Genomic DNA, 19,985 nt, shown 5'->3' with positions numbered 1-19,985 from the left:
AGTGTAGAGCAACTTTCTACTGGTGTCCTGAAGGTTCAGATCAGACGTGTAGCGCTCTGTGTCTCGCAGTGGTCCGCCTTATGTCTGTCTGACCCCAACATCTGGTCTTCAGAGGTATTCTGCGGTTACATCCAGGAGTCTTCTGACTCATCCTTGTCCCTTGTGGGCTTTGCTGGATAGTTCACCGCCATCCACAACCTCACAGCAGGTGTCCCCTGCTAACTGAGCAAAGAGGCACCTTTTAAAAGTGGAGATTCTCTTTATTTAGCAGGGGGAGAGCAACTGGCCGTATCCATCCCCAGCACAGCATCCCTCCAATGGCTGTTGCTGGTGTCTATTTTAAGTTTTTTGGGTTTGTTTTTTTTAGATTGTGAGCCCTTTGGGGTCAAGAGAGCCGTTTTATTTTTTTTATATTTATGTAAACTGCTTTGGGAACTTTTTGTTGCAAATAGTTATATAAATATTGGGTCGTATTCGTAAGGGAACACATATCTCTGTAAATGACTACGGCCAAGGAGAAGTGCTGATGGGTTCAAGCCTGTGCATCACTTCATCATACAACAGTGGGGTGTAGTGTTGAGAGTGCTCAACTAGGACTGGGGAGATCTGGGTTCAAGTCCTCACTCGTCCATGAAACCTGGGGCATAGTCTTGGGCAGTCACTCTCTCTCGGTTTAACCAACCTCACAGGGTTGTTGCAAAGATGAAAATAGAAGATAGAACCATGTATACCAGCCTGAGCAGCTTAGCCGAAGAAGCATGCATAAATAAACAATAACCTTCGTAAAAATAGTCATCATCATCATCATCATCAATGTTATTACAGCCATTGGCCAGCAGAAATAGAAATAACAAACATATCCAATACAACAATACTAAAACACAATAAAACAAAATACAGTCTGTAAAAAATAGTCAACATTGTGTTACACAGCTGTGATGTACAGGCATTTGGTAATTGACCATAATCTTCCAAAGCTTTGCATTTGGAGATGTTATAGGATTTAAACGTTCCACATGTGGTGTTCACACAGACAAGGCATCACTGGATGTGCATGTGAGAACCCGGCCTTTCTTCCCGCCTTTCTGTAATATGCCAGCATACACCCCAGGGCTCAATGTGATGTGCACCTCCTTGGGAGTAAGCCATGGTATTTAGTTTCAGAGCCAGAAGTTAGCTCTAGTTCATGTCATGTAACAATAAAGGAAGTGTCTCTGAACATCTGCAGAGTCCTTTTTCTCACGGTTGAGTCACCATGGTCTGAGCCTTGTGGGATCAGGCCTGTGTGCCCAGCAGATGTGTAGGTTGTCCAGGAGAGGCCAAAACACAGTTCCAGAATAGCAAGCAGAGTTATGGGGGGGGTGGAGGGGTTGTCTGGCAGAGGTCAAGGTCCAGAGCAGAGATTAGAGGAGCCAGAGGCAGCTATGTAAGGCAATCAGGTGGTCATTTTCCAGAGACAGCTATGTAATTGCAGGCAGCTGGATGGTCAGTTTCCAAACAGTGTATTGGGGTCCAAGGTAGGTGTGTGGTTGGAGCCAAGCTGAAGGTAAAGGTCCAGGTAGAGCAGCGTGTGAGATGTTGGGAGCCTGCACTGCAACTCATGTTGAGAAGTTACTCAAAAGGAGGAGCCACATTTAAAGCTGCAGTTGTATAAGGTCAGCCGGACCCCTGTTTGCTCTACAGATCATCTGGTCTGGCAAGGCTGGAGAGGAGAGCTGGTCTTGTGGTAGCAAGCATGACTTGTCCCCTTAGCTAAGCAGGGTCCACCTTGGTTGCATTTGAATGGAAGACTCAAAGTGTGTAAGATAGTCCTCTCAGGGGATGGAGCCGCTCTGGGAAGAGCAGAATGTCCCAAGTTCCCTCCCTGGCAGCATCTCCAAGACAGGGCTGAGAGAGATTCCTGTCTGCAACCTTGGAGAAGCCGTTGCCAGTCTGTGAAGACAACACTGAGCTAGATGAACCAATGGTCTGACTCAGTATATGGCAGCTTCCTATGTTCCTAAGGCTAATGAGCTGCAATACCGTCTCTGGCCATTATCTGGGTGGCACTGCAGTGCAGCAAAGCTGAGGCCAATAGTTCCTTCTGTCTGAGAGCTGCCTCCGTGGTGTAGGGAGTCAGGCACCTGGACTCTGCTTCCAGGTTCCCTAGCTCAAGCCTTCTGGAGTTATGGGTAAGGGGCTATAGGTAGAAGGGGTACAACTTCTAAATGGGGTTGAATCCCGAATCATATCTAGCATGGAAACAAAAGGTGTATGTGGGTGGGTGTGAGAGTGTTCCATAATGTTAAAGAGAGTACTGTAATTCTGATAAAGTAAAAGTACAAAGGGATCAGTTGTTAAAAAGAGAGAGGGAGAGAGAGAGACTGGGGTTGATGCTTGTCTCATACTTCCAACCTGAGGCCTGTGTTTTTTCTACATGCAGGATTATTTATTAATTTGATTTCTATACTGCCCTTCCAAAAATGGCTCCGGGTGGTTTACACAGAGAAATAATAAATAGATAGATAGATAGATAAATAAATAAATAAATAAATAAATAAAGATTATTAAGAAAAACAAATAAATAAGGCTGTACCCAAGGTGGGCTGTGCTTACAGAGCTGGTGTGGGGGATGCACTCTGCATGTGCCCCAAATCCTTCTCTTTTTACGCAGACCAGTCCTGAGCTCTGAGATTGAAAAGAGGGCCTGGGACTCCGCCCCGGTGAATTCTGGCCCAGATTAAGACTTGAATACGAAGAAGACTGAATAGGCAGAGAGGATGACATTGTGGAGCTGGGATGTTATGGAATATTGGTGATGGAACTGATTCCCTCCACCTTTTCTCTTGTCTGTCTGTCTCTCCTTTGCAGCTGGTGCAGAGCTGACTGTGGTGGTCCCAGAACAGATTCCCCTTGAGCGGTTCCATTTTCTGCAGTCCGATCAGAGCCGTCTTGGGGAAGGCCGAAAGCGGCGCTCTGTACCTCTGGAGGAGGAGGAGGAGGCGGTGGCGGCGGCGGCAGCAGTGGAGGCACTGATTATCCGCCTCCCTGCAGGCGTTGGCCCTGATCCAGATTCTGACCTCTACTTGACTCCACCAGAATGTTCAGTTTTTGGCTCCGGGTTTCTCCGTGGAGGAGATTGACGAGGACCAGAGCAGCCACCGGGCAGAGATGGATCGGCTCTGCTTCTACACAGGACACGTGCTGAACCACAGCGTCGACTCCTTCGCTTCACTCAGCATCTGCACTGGGCTGGTACTTGTCTGAACAGTCCCACTCTGATGGGCAGAATCTGGGGTTGGGGACAGTTGTGTCGTGGGGAGATCAAGAAATAGCATGAGCAAGAAGGTGTTAGAGGGGTCACGGTGCCAACGCAGACACGGGTGGGATCCTTGGTTTATTCCAGGGGGTCTCAAACTTGGATCCCCAGGTGGCATTGGACTACAGCTTCCATCATCCCCAGCCTTTGGACATTATAGTTGGCGATGATGGGAGTTGTAGTCCAACTACATCTGGGGACCCAAGTTTGAAAACTCCTGGCTTGCTGGGAAAGGAAAGACCCGGGAGTTTGTACAGGTCTACACTACAGTTCGTTAATTTTCTACCAGTATAACTGACCATCTGTTCATTAATTTTGCCTTTGGGTCCTACCTAAGGGTGCCATTAAGAGAGCTAACATTTAAAAGCAATAATAATTCAGTAAAACATAAGATGATAAACAGAGGGAGCCCGTCACAGCCAATGTAAACGCAGGAAAATTACAGTAAAAAACACAGGATGTCCTCCCTCCTCCACAAAAAAAATCCAGGGAATTCTAGTTCAATGAGTGAGGTGTACATGAAGGGGAGGCCATTCGATGCCCTCCTTCAAGCATGCTGAGGTCTTCAGTTGCCACTGGGGGCAAGGAGGCCACTGGGGGCACCAGGAAAAAAACATGGGGCGGGGGCACAAAACGGGGAAAGTGCATTTCAGGGAGGACTCCCTGCAGCCTTTCCTTTCATTTCCCCCTCCTCCTTTTACGCCAGACTCCTCACTTGCTTCTGGGGGTTGGGGTGTGTGTGTATGTGTGTGTGTGTGTGTGTGTGTGTGTGTGTGTGTGATTTTGGAAGCGGTGGTGTTGCAGACCCTTGAGGGTGTGTGTGCGTGCCTCAGGGGAGCACCTGCATCGAGGTAATGGAATCCCAGTGTCTCCCCTGATTGATGTTAGAAGCTGATCTGAAAACCACCGAAGGTTTCTTGGGGCTTGGAACTGATACCTCTGCTTCTGCCTCTGAAATGCTGACAGCAAGTCCCCTCCTGTCCCCGCCCTTGCTGTGAAGCATGCTTTGTTAATCTCATTCATGAATTGCTGAGCTCTTCAAGCTGCCTCTGCTAGGCTAGGTGCAAAGTGCACTGACAGAAGAGGAAAAATAACCTGCGTTTCAAAAACAAAACTCTGGAATTTGTTTGAAATGACAACATCTATTGCTTGAGACATGAGGATGGTCAAGAGGAAATAACGCTCAGTTGGCAGCCCTCCCAGAGGGTAACATTAGATGGACTACATTAGTTTCTTTAAAAGTCCACCCCCCGCCCACATTACTTTACAAGGATGAGATTCCTCTGTAGGAATACTAAGGCATGATTGCCCAAAGAGTAAAAGCATTGGTGTAAAAAACATCAAAATAAACCCAAACAAAACCTAGTCCACGAGAAAGATTCTTATTCAACCTGTTCCTTGCTGTGCTAGTTTTCTAAACTGCAGGTTTTTAAAAATATAGCAACATAGGAAGCTGCCATATACTGAGTCAGACCATTGGTCTCTCTAGCTCAGTATTGTCTACACAGACTGGCAACGGCTTCTCCAAAGTTGCAGGCAGGAGTCTCTCTCAGCCCTATCTTAGAGATGCTGCCAAGGAGGGAACTTGAAACTTTTTCTGCTCTTCCCAGAGTGGCTCCTTCCCCTGAGGGGAATCTCTTCCAGTGCCCACACATCAAGTCTCCCATTCATATGCAACCAGAGCAGACCCTGCTTAGCTAAGGGGACAAGTCATGCTGGCTACCACAAAACCAGCTCTTGTGGTAGCAAGAGAGCATTCAAAAATGTGACCATCTCACTGTAGTCTAGAGTGGTATAGTCCTTTCTGTCTTCTCACCCTGTTGCGTAGAGGAACCAGGCCTGAAATTTTATATAGCAGGGTTAGGCAATCCTGGCTCTCTAGCTTCTGCCAAACTGCACTCCCATCACCTCCGACCACAGTGGCCGGGCATGATGGGAGTTGTAGTTTGGCAACAGCTGGAGAGCTAAGCCTGCCTACCCATGATGTCCAGCGAGTGATCTGAAAAAGCTTTGCATAGGTTATGATTGTCATGGAGAGAGGTTGATTCTCTGGGCAACAATAAGTGCAGGCACTGTCAGGTCTCAGTTGGGTTCAGTGAGGTGCAGAACAGATTCTAGAGCAGACCGACCGGATTCTTCTGAGGTAGAGATAAGTATGTCATAGGGTCAGGCAAAAGTTGGGATGTCCAGAGGCAGCAGGACGGCAAGGCTCGTTGGTCTGCCTGGCTGCTCCTAGTTGCCCAGACTGAAGAACCAAGCCTGAAGCAACCGTTCCATGGGGTTAGCGAGGTCCCTGTTGATTCTCCAGGTCACCTGGTCTGGCTGGGCTGATGCACTGCAGTACCCACTCTGGCCATTAACTTGGGTGGCGCTGCAGCAGTAGAGCAAAAATCAGGGATTCCGGTGCCTCAGTTTAGCTGTTGGAGACCCTGATTTGAGGCATTCCCCAGCACCCCCCAGGAACCCTGGTGATGTCGACTCCCCTTCACCCATTCCACCAGATCCTGTGGCTTCTTAGCAAAGGAGGAATATAAATGTGATACATAAAATATTCAACCGTTGGCTCAATGAAGAGTAGGAAGCAGCTGTTAAGCTATCGTTGGTACATCCGCTTTAAGGACTTACCCAGCCAAGCATCCCTCTGTTTGGAAATATTTTCCCAGTTGCCTCCGAATGAGTCAGACGGTTGGACCAATATCCTTTTCTCTGACTGCCAGCGGATCTCGGGCAGAGGTCTTTCCCAGCTCTGCTTCCTGAGATCTTTTTAAACTGGAGGTGCCAGGGATTGATTCGGGAACCTTGTACATACAAATCATGTGCTTGACCACGAAGGTATGTCCCCTGTTGACTTTCCATTCTGGAAAAGCTCATCCAGGAAGGGGAACATCTTGATCCTGCACAGAGACACCGATGTGCTCTGTGTTCCCTGATCTGCCGTTGAAATATGTCCGCTGCAATGAGTGGGTTGCCTGGAAGACCACATGAAGAGTCAATGCAGTTCAATGGGAATCCCATCTGTGGGAGAACAAAACCAAGGGTTGTTTGTGAACTGCAGTTACATTCATGACATCTGTGTGCCATACGCAAGTGTAAAAACATGGCAATGCAATAAACGAACCACAACAGATAGAAACATGGAGCATCTCTTATCATTGGGCTCTTTCCAGCCCTGCTAACTGCATCATTGTTGGCAGAGAACAGCTTGTGGGGAGAATGACATATCCTGAAAAGCACTACCAGACCAGATGGGGAGGAGAACGGGATTGTCTAACTGTGCTAAATTGCTGCTGCTGCGAAGGCCAGTCCAGATGTTCAACAGGGAGTGTTGACTTGAGCTCACTGCTGTTGTCTTGATGATGGGGAAAGTTAGAGGAAGCCATCCGTCCACAGTCACCTGGGATTGAGCGTTATTCCAGTTGAGGTGCCAGGAAACAGGATTGCCACCATTTTTTAAAAAAAAACCCTGACCCTCTTTTGTGCCTTAAGAGCCCAAATAACTCATTTATTTATCATGGACACTTGGCATCAAAACCTTGGCTTTGGGTGATTGCTTCCGAAGTGTTAGCCTCTTTGGGAAGTGTTGCCTTCACTCTGCATGGACTTGGTTTGCCTTCTGTGACGTCAGCATGTAGCCAAGTCTGATTGGCTGTGTAGCTGTTTGAGGTTACGTAATTTGCTGTGTGATTCCTGATTGCCCGGGATCACCCATGTGACTAATCCAGGAAGACAACGATGCAGAAATTATCAGATAAAAATGGCAGCAAATAGGACTGAAACTAGACAGTGAACATTCTTATAGTTAAGGATGTGTTGTTGTTGTTGTTGTTGTTTAGGGGAGAGAAATTTCTGCTCTCACGCATGTGCTACTTTTGATCCAACTTATGCAAATTGGCAAGCATTTGTGACAGTCCTAATTGGTTATGCCATGGATAATGTATGAATCCGAATTTCTGGGTATGGGGGAGATGAATAAGGGTCTGTTCTGTGAGCGTATGGGGAGCAGCAAAATGGGGTCTGTGGCAGTAGACATCAGTGTGGCACTGCTGATGACGGGTTTCCTGGATTGGACCCCAGGCCTATCTAGTGCAGCATCCTGTTTCTCAGTGGCCCACCAGATGCCCTGGGGAGCCTGCAAGCAAGAGATGAAGGCATGTGTTCTCTTCTGCTGCCTCCAGTTGGTGTTGAGGAGTCTCGTAAAAGAATGAGACTGACAAAGATTCTGCACTAGTCCAATTGTGTGCCCCTGGTCCTTGCGTTTGACTTGCTTGGCCCCCAGTTCTGCTGCAGGCCTGCATTTCAGAGTCCCTGGGTGAATGCATATGATTATATGGCAGTCCAGATGCCTGTCATGGGGACTGGATTTAGGGCAAGGGTGGGCAAACTTGGCCCTCCAGCTGTTGTTGAACTACAACTCCCAACTTCCTCAGCCACAATAAATTGCGACTGGGGATGATGGGAGTTGTAGTTCAACAGTAGCTGGCGGACCACACGTTTGTCTACCCCTGAGTTAGAGGCAAGGGACCCAGGCATCTTTCTGGGATTGTTGATGGTGGGATTTTGGCTATTAACATTTAGAAAGCTTGTGGTAGCAAGCGTGAATTGCCCCCTTTGCTAAGCAGGGTCCACCTTGGTTGGCATTTGAATGGGAGACTACATGTGTGAGCACTGTCAGATATTCCTCTTAGAGGGTGGGGCTGCTCTGGGAAGAGCACCTGCCTGCTTGGATGCAGGAGGTCCCAAGTCCCCTCCCTGGCAGCATCTCCAAGATAGGGCTGGGAGAGAGATTGAGCCTGCCACCTTGGAAAAGCCGCTGCCAGTCTGGGTAGACAATACTGAGCTAGATGGACCGACTCAGTATATGGCAGCTTCCTATATTCCTAGGAAACAAATGTGTTCTTATTTGCTTCTATAGGGCATGCATAAATACAGATTGTATTTGTGTCTATGGATCTATGCCCCAATCATTTCTCTTCTGTGGTATGGATAAAGCATCCCGGCAGATCATGCCCCAAAACTGTGAAGGCGGCTACAGCTGCAGTGAAAAAAAATTCTTTCAATAAACCGGGGTTGTGCTGAAGAGACACTCCTGGTCTCCCACTCTGTTCCAAGGGTATCTCCTTGTTCCACAGATCAGCAGAAAAGAGGACTTATGATTCCATAGCAAACACTAACCATAAGTTCTGCCCGCTGCTCGTTTACATTTACTTTTTGTACCTGGTGCCAGGTTGGTCTTCAAGAAATGGAATGATGAAATAGTCTCTCTCCCCCACCCCCATGGGTATTGGCCCCACAGAAAATGGCTGGCAGTCTTCCAGTAGTGTTGGCATAGTGTTTGAATACCAGATTTACATTCTTGCCACTGAATCATTAAACCCAGTATTCAAGTGGAAAGAGTAGGGGTCAGTCTCCTACCTGGGAAGGCAGAAACATAGGAAGCTGCCATATACTGAGTCAGACCATTGGTCTATCTAGCTCAGTGTTGTCTGCACAGACTGGTAGTGGCTTCTCCAAGATTGCAGGCAGGAGTCTCTCTCAGCCCGATCTTGGAGATGCTGCCAGGGAGGGAACTTGGAACCTTCTGCTTTTCCCAGAGCAGCTCCATCCCCTGAGTAGGGGAATATCTTCCAGTGCTCACACTTCTAGTCTCCCATTCTCATGCAACCAGGGCAGATCCTGCTTAGCTAAGGGGACAAGTCATGCTTGCTACCACAAGACCAACTCTCCTCTCCAAAGAAGTGAGCATGATAGGAGGAAGGTGTTGTCTTACCAAGGCGCCCCCCCGCCACAAAAAAAAAAGTCTTCAAAGGAGCTTCTGCTGTCTTGCAGAAAAGGCTTGGGAAATCTCACTCATGGTGGAAGTGGGAGAGAGCAAGGCTGGTTGAAACTGGGAGCTCAAGGAGTCAAGTCCACAGGCTCTTTGCTCCCAACAGCAGGGGTGGCAGGGGTGGTCTTGCTGTAGAGCCTGGATTGCCACCAGCCGGGCCTCTAACGGCGATGGCATATGCAAGAGGACCTGGCAGCAGTGCTGACCTTCAAAACCAAGGTCGGGACCAGATCGGGATGGAGTATCAACACATCCTAGAACATAAAACGGAGACCAACCAGGTTTATGAAGAGTAACGTTTAGAAATCTCCCTTTTCTCCCTTTGCTAAAGTCTCTTGAAAATGTTTAATGAAATGGAAACAAGAGCAGATCGCTAACGTTGGTCTGCAATCTTTATTTAATTGAGCGATGTAGCAAAATATCGTCAGTGAACTTGTCTGGGTGTCGATAAAGATGAAGACTAGCAGGGGGTGTGTGTGTGTGTGTGTGTGTGTGTGTGTGTGTGTGTGTGTGTGTGTAGGGGGTCGTATAATTTATGGTGCATATGTAATGTTGCTTGTAAATCATATTCATGCAGTCAGTGGTTCCATGTTCCCAGTATGTACGTGCAGAGTGCTCATTTGGGTGGTTGCCTGGCTGGTATAGAACAGGACTCTCTCTCTCTCTCCCTCAATTTCTGGCTTTGCTCTCAGTCTGTACCCAACTGGTGGGTTTGTTCACATACGTACAGTAAAAATGTAATGAAACATCCCTGAGGATGTTTGATGTATGTTTAGGTTTGCAACTTTAAAATTTCGCCAGTGCTCAGGAACAGAGTATTGTTTGTGTTGTGGGAAAGGACCTTAGCCCAGGAGTGGAGCATCTGCTTCGCATGCAGAAGGTCTCGGGTTTGGTTCCTGGCAGCATCTCCAGTTCGGGCTGGGGAAAGCACTTGCCTGAAATCCTGCAGAGTGTGGGGTAGAGAGCCTGTCTTGGGGGAGTGATCACGAAGTCTCCCCTTTGCTAAGCAGAGTTTCCTTTGGTTTGCAATTGGATGGGTGACAACCAGTGTTCCCTGTAAGAGGGAATCCCAGATGATGTTGACTGCAGCTCCCAGAATCCTTCAGGCTTTGGCTGAAGATGCTGGGAGTTGTAGTCAACATCATCTGGGATTTTCTGTTAGAGGGAACACTGGTGATTACATGTGAGCAATGAAAGATACTTCCCTTAGAGGTTGGGGCCATGGCTTGGTGGAAGCGTATCTGCTTAACATGCAGAAGGTCCTAGATTCAATCCCTGGCAGCATCTCCAGGTAGGAATAGGGAAGACCCCAGCCCGAAATCTTGGAGAGCCCCTGCCAGTCAGTGTGGGCAGAATTGGGATTGATGGCCCTGTCTACTGAAGTAGGAACGCCTGTATGTGTCTCGCCTCATGGGTGGGATTTTTGTGCTCCCAACTGCAAGAACCCCTCAGCCCCCTTGGGTGATACAGTCCAACATGATTTTAAGCCATTTTCTCTCTCGACGAACAGGTTGGTTTCATCCAGATTGGATCCGAACAGGTGCAGATTCAGCCAGTGAACGCTTCCGAGACCTTGTTTGATGGGAAGGAGCACTTTGTCAGGCGCAGACGCTCCACCAGATCGGCCCGTACCGCCAAGGTGGAGGAAGGCCCAGCTGAGCACTGCACAGTGGTGTCAGGTGAGTGTGGAAAGGGGTGTGTGTATGTTTGTGTGTGTGTGTGTGTGTGATCGGCCTCCAACAGGCACTGCAGAAGCCTGTGTCGGTCTTGGGCATGATGGCAGTATTGCAGAATATTTGCACAGGAGGCTACCCCAAGGCCAGGTCTCCCCTCCCATAGCCTGGCAGTGCCAAGGAATGGCCTTGTTACCTCTCTTGACAGCACGTTGCCCAGACTGGATCAGAGGGACTTAGAAAGTTGCCTTCTGCTGAGTGAGACCCCATGGTCCATCTCGCTCAGTCTGGTCTACACCAGGGCTGCACAACCCAAATGCCTCAGTGGGCCAGGACCAGCCGTGAGTTGGTGTGTGGGAGCCAAGTCGAATTTTCATCCCGTTAATTCTTGCGTTAAAATTAATTATTTAAAATATTAATGGGAGTGAGGGGGCAGAAGGTTGATATTGGGGGCGGGGTGGGAGATGAGAGGAAAGAGAGACGTGTCAGTGGGCTCTGGCCCCGCCTGAGACAGGGGAACAGCTGATCTCATGTGGGCAACTGCACTGAGTTGCTCACCAGCAGCACAGGCCAAAGGACTCACCATGACTCTTGCAGGATATTCCAAGCAAAAAAAAAAAAGCCCTGAGGGTTGGATCTGGCCTCCAGGTCTTAGGTTGTGCAGGCTTGGTCTCTTGGTCTCTGACTGGCAGTGGCATCTCCAAGGTTTCAGGCAAGAGTCTTTCCCAGCCCGACCTGGAGATGCTGCCAGGGATTGAACCTGGGACCTTCTGCATGCAAAGCAGATGCTCTTCCACTGAGCTATGGCCCCATCCTCTAAGGGGGATATCTTACAGGGCCCCTCCAAATGCAGACTAAGGCAAATGCTGTGGGCCAATAACAACAACAAATATTTATGTAGTGCTTTTCAACAAAAAAGTTTCCGAAGTGGTTTACACAGAGAAATAATAGTAAATAAGATGGCTCCCTGTCCCCAAAGGGCTCACAATCTAAAAAGAAACATAAGACAGACACCAGCAACAGACACTGGAGGTCCTGTGCTGGGGGTAGATCGAGCCAGTTACTCTCCCTCTGCTCAATAAAGAGAATCACTACGTTAAAAGGTGCCTCTTTGCCAAGTTAGCAGGGGTTATGCTGCTCACTACCACAAGACCGGCTCTCCACCCAAAAACCCGTTGGGTATATTAGGGGAATGCGGTGGTCTTTGGAGCTCTGTAGCAGGCAGTGGGATGGGCTTTGCTTTTCTGGATCACCTCGCTTCTAGGGCCTGGAGGATTTTATCGGCCTAACCTACCTCGGAGGGTTGTTGGGAGTATAAAATAGAGAAAGGGCCACTTACCCTGAACTCCTCTGAGGAAGGACGGAATAGAAGTAAGTAAAGTAAGGAAACATCTTGCAAGACTCTTGGAAAGACTGGTGAACTATCTCGGGGGAGTTGTCCCTTAGATCCTTATCGCAGAAGCACTTGGGCCCCTTTCAGAAGTTATAAAACGGACATAAATCAATGCATGGAGTGGGGAACAAGAGCTGAATCTAACAAGTCCCTAACCCTAACCCCTTCTAACTTGGCAAAGAGGCCCCTTTTGAATGTGGTGATTCTCTTGATTGAGCAGGGGGAGAGTAACTGGCCCTCTCCACCCCCAGCACAGCATCCTTCCAGTGGCTGTTGCCGGTGTCTGCCTTGTTTCTTTTTAGATTGTGAGCCCTTTGAGGACAGGGATCCATCTTATTTATTTATTATTTCTCGGTGTAAACCGCCTTGAGCCATTTTTGGAAGGGTGGTATGGAAATCAAATAAATAATAATAATAAATAATAATAATAATGTGGGGATGTAAGACCCTGGCCAGCAATTTAGCACGTCCTTCTGCAGACAGGCGCCTAGTGTGAGGAGAGCCTGGGGCGTGGCCATCAGCAGCTGGGGGTGTGGCTAGCCAGCTTGCTTGCCTCCCCTATTTCACAAGTCGATGTAAACTCTTTATGTCAGAAGAGAACTCTGGTGAGCTCAACCGTTGCCAGATTTCTGTGCTAAGCACTCCCTTGCTAGTCTAGCGATTTCCTAAGATCAAGCGCGGGTTGCCCTTGGGCCTCTTTCTTAATGCGTTAAAGCAAAAAAAAAGGGGGGGGAGAATGCCCACATGATGGCTTCCCCAACTTTGCTTCAAGAAAGATGTGAAGCCATGGCTTCTAATAGGCTTAGTGTGTTAATGACCTAATTGACTCCTGTCTTGTTTGGATTAACTTTTTTGTGCACAAGGAGTTTAGAAATACGAAGGGGAGGGGGCGGCCAAACCCTAATCGGCTCTGACACACAAAAGGGACCATTCCTTGTAACACGGTGCAGATCAAGTGATTCTGTTGCACCTTTCCAACAGTTCTCATGAGACTCAAAGGCCTCATTACGGTGGCACCCACCAGCACAGGCGAACAGGAAGCGTTGGCCCGGTTTCCACGAGAGGGGTTCAGTTCCAGCGCTCTTGTGTCCAAGCTGACAGATTTCATCCAGGTGCAGACTTGGTGATTCAGGCAAAACAAAAATGTGTTTTTCATAGTTGCAGAATTGATGTACATCCCTAAATTGCAGAAACTATAGGAAAAGGAGAGCTGGCCTTGTGGTAGCAAGCATGACTTGTCCACATAGCTAAGCAGGGTCTGCCCTGGTTGTATATGAATGGGAGACTTGATGTGTGAGCACTGCAAGATATTCCCCTCAGGGGATGAAGCCGCTCTGGGAAGAGAAGAAGGCTTCAAATTCCCTCCCTGCATTCTCCAAGATAGGGCTGAGAGAGATTCCTGCCTGCAACCTTGGAGAAGCCGCTGCCAGTCTGTGAAGACAATACTGAGCAAGATAGACCAGTGGTCTGACTCAGTATGTGGCAGTTTCCTATGTTCTTCAGGCACTTGTCCTATAAGTCTCCAGGTGGCCATCAGATTTTTACCTAAAGCAAGTTTTAAACTGAATTTGTTGGAAATTCAAACTAGTGAAATATTTTGGGGTGCCATTGCATGTATGTAATTGGGATGTGCGTATAAAAACACAGACAGGGTGTGTGAATCAGCACTGCTCAACGCTTTGTGTCGGGTTATTCTGTTTTGAAATATATTAATCTGAAATGGCCTCTGACACAGTTGTGGCTTATGGAGTTCAGAATTTGGCATACAAATCATAGTTGTGTGTGCATATATTGGGCGGGGTAACAGAAGAGACCACAGGCATGTGGACGATGGAAGTGACCCAAGAGTTTCAGCATTGCAAGTGGATTATATCGGTTTGCAGACACAGGATCCCATAACCTTATTGACTTACAAATACGCTAATGGGTAATAAGTTTACTCCTTGCATGGCTTATGAACAGGGTTTTTGATCAAATTAATTTAAACATATGAGGAAAGCCTATCTCAAGGCTGGAGCCAAGGAAGAAATAGTCTCTTTACATCTTTAAAAGAAAACCAGGTCATATTACAGGAGCAACGCATACCCTCTTAAAACAGGCTGTCAATGTACTGTTTTCCCTGGGAGATGTGATGGTCCTTAATTGCTTTTCCAAAGTTCTTGTCTGGTGATAAATTCCCATTACAAGGAAAGGACAATATAAAATATAGCTCGAGTGCAAAACGAGGCAGATCATCTTCCGAGGAAAGATTAGCATTTAATGCTTATGACACCAAGCCCATAAATTACTCCGAAATATGTGAACTGCTCTAGGTTTGGCTCACCTGAGCCACATTCTTCATTTAAAGCCTACAGTCATACTTCATAAGAAGATTGGAATTTATTATAGCGGGCAATCTGGGTTACAAATGGCTTTACTCACTCACAACGCCCCTGTTTTGGGTTTTTAAAATGGTGAATATAAACACACATGCGGTATGGGTCCTTCCAGACAGTGATTTATTTCACCTCCTTTGCTGTTTCCTGTGGACAGTGTTGCTGGATCTCACGGTGATGCAGAGGCCTTTGTGGATTCTTCTACCATGGTTGGTCTTCCAAGTTGTGGAAAATCAATAGTCGTTGACAAGTACTTTCACCCTTGCTTGAATTGGAAAGGCAAAATATTGCAGGGAGAGGAGGCGAAAGTGTGGATGGTAATAGCTGTGGAGGTGAGGCTATCCGCCTCCCAAAGGGTCTGACCCAGCACCACCCCTGATTTCAGCCCCTGAACACTCCTATGGTCCTGGTGTTCTCGTCTTTCTGTTCTTAGCCTGTGCGGTAACTTGTTTTTCTGATTAGCTGCTTACAGTAGCCTCTTGGTTCCCCGCTCCCCCCACCGCCCCCCACCAAATCACTGGATTTTCTTTTTCTGCCATTGTGCAGCTTTTCATTGTCTTACTGGTCCTGTGCAACACAGTTCCTCTGTTCTTGCCATTATCCACTAGTTATTTTTTGAATTACTATTTTTTAAAAAAACAACATTTTCCTTCCTGCTGCAAATGGCAGAAAATGATTGCTGCAGGCATTTATCAGCTTTGCTTGCCCCTCCCAAAGCAGGAGATCGAGAACACAGGGAGATTTAAATGTCCAAAATCAAGTTTTGGAACTTTAAAGTGTGTCGCAGTAGAAAGTCTTTGAGTTATTTGGTGGAAATCTGGATGGTGTAATAGCCTCACAAACATCTACCATGCATCCAGTATTTTACCCGTTCCAACGAGAAACAATGCAGTTATAAGCATTTTAGTGATTTCCCATTAGAGCCGAAGCTATGCAAGAATGGCTGAAGCACCAGGAAAGTTTAAAAAGGAGGAAAGTGCGCTCTCAATAGGAGAATGGAGACACGTTTCCTTGTAAGTAAGTCCCATTAAGTTTAATAGGGCTTACCCCTGTGTATGAGATTGCGATGAAGACATTAATGGGAAAGGATCCTTGAGAGGAAACAACTTAGGAAGTGTGTGTTTAATCATGTCTAGAGAAATAGATACACTTAAAAATAAAAAAATAAAATGATTTTGATTGTGGGCTTGGTAGTGGAGGTGAAATTGATCAGCTCAGTTCAAATTCAGACTGGCTTGGGTGATTTTGCAGCCAAAATGAAATTGACGAGCGGACCATTTTTTATTTCAAAGGTCAGCTTTAAAAAAATAAATAAATCCCTGAGGTTTTTATTGTGTTTAGAGTGAATGAGCAGGGAGGAGAGGTGTTTCAGGTAGGCATATGAGGGCTAACTGTTCCACGGGCTATAAACATTAGAGTTTGTGAAACATCTAGCACAAATGGTCATCAAAAAAAGGCACTTGTTAATATTTCAACAGATACTTCCTAATATGGGATAATAGAAGTTTCATTACCATGCTTGCTATTTTTAGCATGCCTGGTCTTTGGCTATAACAATGGGTTTCTCAGGCCAAGTTAAACCTAGCGGGGGAAAAAAAATAACATGTTGGAGAGACTATCATTAAAGATATGTTTTGTGGGGGGAAAGAAACCCAACACCAGACCAACATGTGGTTAGAATTTATAACTGCTTGAGGGAAATGGCCCATAGTTGATACCTGGAAGTGTATACCTGGCCCTCGGAAAAACTAAACACTAAAACCTCTTGGGGGGATTTTAAAGGCTAGTGTTGCAATTTCAAAACATGCGCTGCTGTGGGAATGGATTGGAGAGCTTATACATCTCAAAAGGTGAAAGTTCTTCATGCAATCCAAGATGGTCTTTCTGAAGCCTTTTCATTAACACCTTCCGAAATGTTAAACTAGGCATGCAAATAGCCACTCATTTGGTTACTTCAGCTGATGAAAAGATAGTCCAACACAGCTGTAAGCAGGTATCTGTTGTAAGCATGTTGATCATGCTTGGAGGAGAGCTGGTCTTGTGGTAGCGAGCACTCTTTGCTAAACAGGGTCTGCCCTGGTTTGCATTTAAATGGCTGACTGGGTGAGTGAACATAAGAATAGCCCTGCTGGATCAGGCCCAAGGAAGCCCATCTAGTCCAGTATCCTGTTTTGCACAGTGGCCCACCAGATGCTGCTGGAAGCCACAGGCAGGAGCTGAGGGCATGCCCTCACGCCTGCTGATACTCCTCTGCAACTGGTACTCAGAGGCATCATGTCTTTTGAGGCTGGAGGTGGCCTTTAACTCTCCAACAAGTAGCTGATGATAGACCTCTCCTCCATGAAGTTATCCAAGCCCCTCTTAAAGCCTTGGTTGCCCTCTTCTGCACCTTTTCCAGTTCTACAATGTCGTTTTTTTAGATGTGGTGACCAGAATTGTACACAGTACTCCAAGTGTGGTCGCACCATAGTTTTGTATAAGGGCATGATAATATTAGCCGTCCTTCCAAGTTCCATAGGTATAGCTACCTCTTCCCTATGCACGTCCTTGCCGCTGCATTGGTAATTCGGTAAGGAAGGGATGGATTTGGTTACTCGGGCTGGTTGTTATTGATTCTTCCCTGTTGTTCTGAGCATTGGGGGTTCTCTTAAGCAGTATGAAAGCCTGTGTCACTTTCCTCCCCAGTGGCAACACCTCACTCTGCTCTCCGCTTCATGAGAGAAGAATGCTGAACTTGCACAGCTGGTGGGAGCTTAAAACTATGGCTTGGCTGTGTCAATTGGCGGGCCCTTACTCAGCAAATGTGCTGCTTGGGTAGTCCAAGGTATTTGCTTACATTACTAGGGATTACACTGGAGACTACTTGCTGTGATGCAGTTGGGGCAACGCGGCAGAGTCGGACCAGCTGAGTTCTCTCCTGGGTTGCTTCTTGCTGGCAGAATGATGTCAGCGGTGCTTTTGGCAATATAAGTGGGAAAGGAGCTCGAAAGCAAGCAGAGATGTGGCTTTAGTCTGTGGCATGGTAGCAAGCATGTCCTGTCTCCTTAGCTAAGCAGGGTCCGCCCTGGTTGCATATGAAGTTAAGTCATGCAAAGGTTGCATTATGTGGAGTGATATAAAATGTGACGGATAATGAGAGAAGTAAAGTGAGTTGTCCAGATGCCTCTAGAACCCAGATCCTGTTCTGCTTCTCCTGCCAAAGACGCTTCCTGCACAGAGAAAGCATCTCTGCACAGCTACTCTGCAATGAGGCGACACTGTTGAGTATAACACCCTCTGCAACGGTGCTGTCGCATTCCTGGTTCTGAGGATTTTCTCCTCCTCGGTGTTCTAAACAGCTTCTAGAAGTCGTGGATTGTAACTCTAGACAACAAAGTGTGCATGCGCAGGAAAGCAAAATGCACAGGTGTGTGTTGTGGCTGTGCGTGCTCATTGCGTGAATGACACATTCCATTGTGCAGTTCTGCATTTTTCCTTTCTTTAAAAAAAAAACCCCTGGTCTCCTAAGTGTTCTGTTTTCCTTCACTTCCAACATTTCCTTCTTCAGCCAACCTCCAGTCCTCAACTCTTCTCCAGCAAAGCCCCCCAACTCTCAAGCCAACAGCCCAAAGCCGAGCTGTCTGTTGCTAACTGGTGTCTTTTAGAATCTCAGAGCGATAGCAACCCGCCAGAGTCGACAGCCCTCTACCCTTAGCAACCCTGAACATTCTTCTCCCCCCTTAGCAACCATGGCTAAGGCCAAACCTCTATCCTAAGGCCTCAGCAACCAAACACAAACAGTGGCAATATATCAAATTCTCCACAGGTGCCCATTCCAGGTTTAGTGTGCACGCACAATCTGCACAGGGCAGGATTGTGCATGCACACTCAAGGGCAGGACATGAGCATTGCATGCAGAAGGCCCTCGGTTCAATCTTGCAGTTTTCCACTGGTTGCAACGTTTACCCTTTGGGGTGGGCCAAAAGTTCTCTGAGGTGAACTTTGGGCTGGATTTGGGGAGTGTGTGTGGGGAGGGGGGGCTTGCAGGTGAAATTGGCTGGCTGTCTTTTCACTGCTGCTTTTGCCATGCAACGACAGCACTCATGGGGTGAAGAAATCTGTGTGGAACCTGAGCGGCCTGTAGGTTAACATGAACATGGTCATAGGAACATAGGAAGCTGCCATATACTGAGACAGATCATTGGTCTGTCTAGCTTAGGATTATTATTATCATCATTCATTCATTCATTCATTCATTCAATTTCTATATCGCCCTTCCAAAAATGGCTCAGAGAAATAACACAGAGAAATAACAAATAAATAAGATGGATCCCTGTCCCCAAAGGGCTCACAATCTAAAAAGAAACACAAGATAGACACAGCAACAGTCACTGGAGGTGACTGTTACATTTTATTACATTTATTACATTTTATATCCCACTCTTCCTCCAAGGAGCCCAGAGCAGTGTGCTACATACTTAGGTTTCTCCTCACAACAACCCTGTGAAGTAGGTTAGGCTGAGAGAAGTGACTGGCCCAGAGTCACCCAGCAAGTCTTATGGTTGAATGGGGTTTTGAACTCGGGTCTTCCCGGTCCTAGTCCAGCACTCTAACCGCTACACCACGCTGGCTCTTCTTCACAGACTGGCAGCGGCTTCTCTAAGGTTGCAGGCAGGAATCTCTCTCAGCCCTATCTTGGAGAAGCCGCCAGGGAGGGAACTTGAAACCTTCTGCTCTTGCCAGAGCAGAGCTCCATCCCCTGAGGGGAATATCTTACACACTTTGAGTCTCCCATTCATAAGCAACCAGGGCAGACCCTGCTTAGCTATGGGGACAAGTCATGCTTGCTACCACAAGACCAGCTCTCTTCTTCTAAAAGGCAACTCCTAGGAACATAAGAACATAGGAAGCTGCCATATACTGAGTCAGACCATGGGTCTATCTAGCTCAGTATCGTCTTCACAGACTGGCAGTGGCGTCTCCAAGGTTGCAGGCAGGAGTCTCTCTCAGCCCTATCTTGGAGATGCTGCCAGGGAGGGAACTTTGGAATCTTCTGCTCTTCCCAGAGCGGCTCCATCCCCTGAGGGGAATATCTTGCAGTGCTCACACATCAAGTCTCCCATTCAAATGTAAGCAGGATGGACCCTGCTCAGCCAAGGGGACAAGTCATGCTTGCTACCTCAAGACCAGCTCTCCTCTCCTTCGGGTGTGTCGAGCTAGGGTGTGCTAGTTCATACTGCCAGGAAGTTTGCTGGAACCATTTTTCTGTCCCTCCACCTTGCATGCCCCAGAACTGCACTCTCGGTGTTATTTCGCACAGCTGTGATTTTCACAGTATTGGAAGAGGAGTTGCAGAGTAATTTCTGCCAGCTTTGGGGAATTTGTGGATTCGGGACTTTAAAAAGAGGCTGTGCAGACTGGCTGCAAAGCCATGCATTCACTG

General features: G+C 47.4%; 1 protein-coding gene across 1 annotated transcript in view; it reads left to right on the top strand.

The window, feature by feature from the left end:
- Positions 1-3,067: 3,067 nt before the first annotated feature.
- ADAMTS17 (ADAM metallopeptidase with thrombospondin type 1 motif 17) overlaps positions 3,068-19,985 on the top strand; it is a 146,691-nt gene continuing 129,773 nt past the window's right edge. The window contains exons 1-2 of the mRNA XM_053271716.1: positions 3,068-3,234; positions 10,633-10,801. Of these exons, the coding sequence (XP_053127691.1) occupies positions 3,151-3,234; positions 10,633-10,801 (253 nt within the window). The 5' untranslated portion in view covers positions 3,068-3,150. The remainder of the gene's footprint in view (positions 3,235-10,632; positions 10,802-19,985) is intronic.

The sequence above is a fragment of the Hemicordylus capensis genome, chromosome 10 (genome assembly GCF_027244095.1).
Source record: "Hemicordylus capensis ecotype Gifberg chromosome 10, rHemCap1.1.pri, whole genome shotgun sequence".
Taxonomy (NCBI): Eukaryota; Metazoa; Chordata; class Lepidosauria; order Squamata; family Cordylidae; genus Hemicordylus; species Hemicordylus capensis.
The sequence above is the reverse complement of the archived record's forward strand: the minus strand, read 5'-3'. Positions and strand labels throughout refer to the sequence as shown.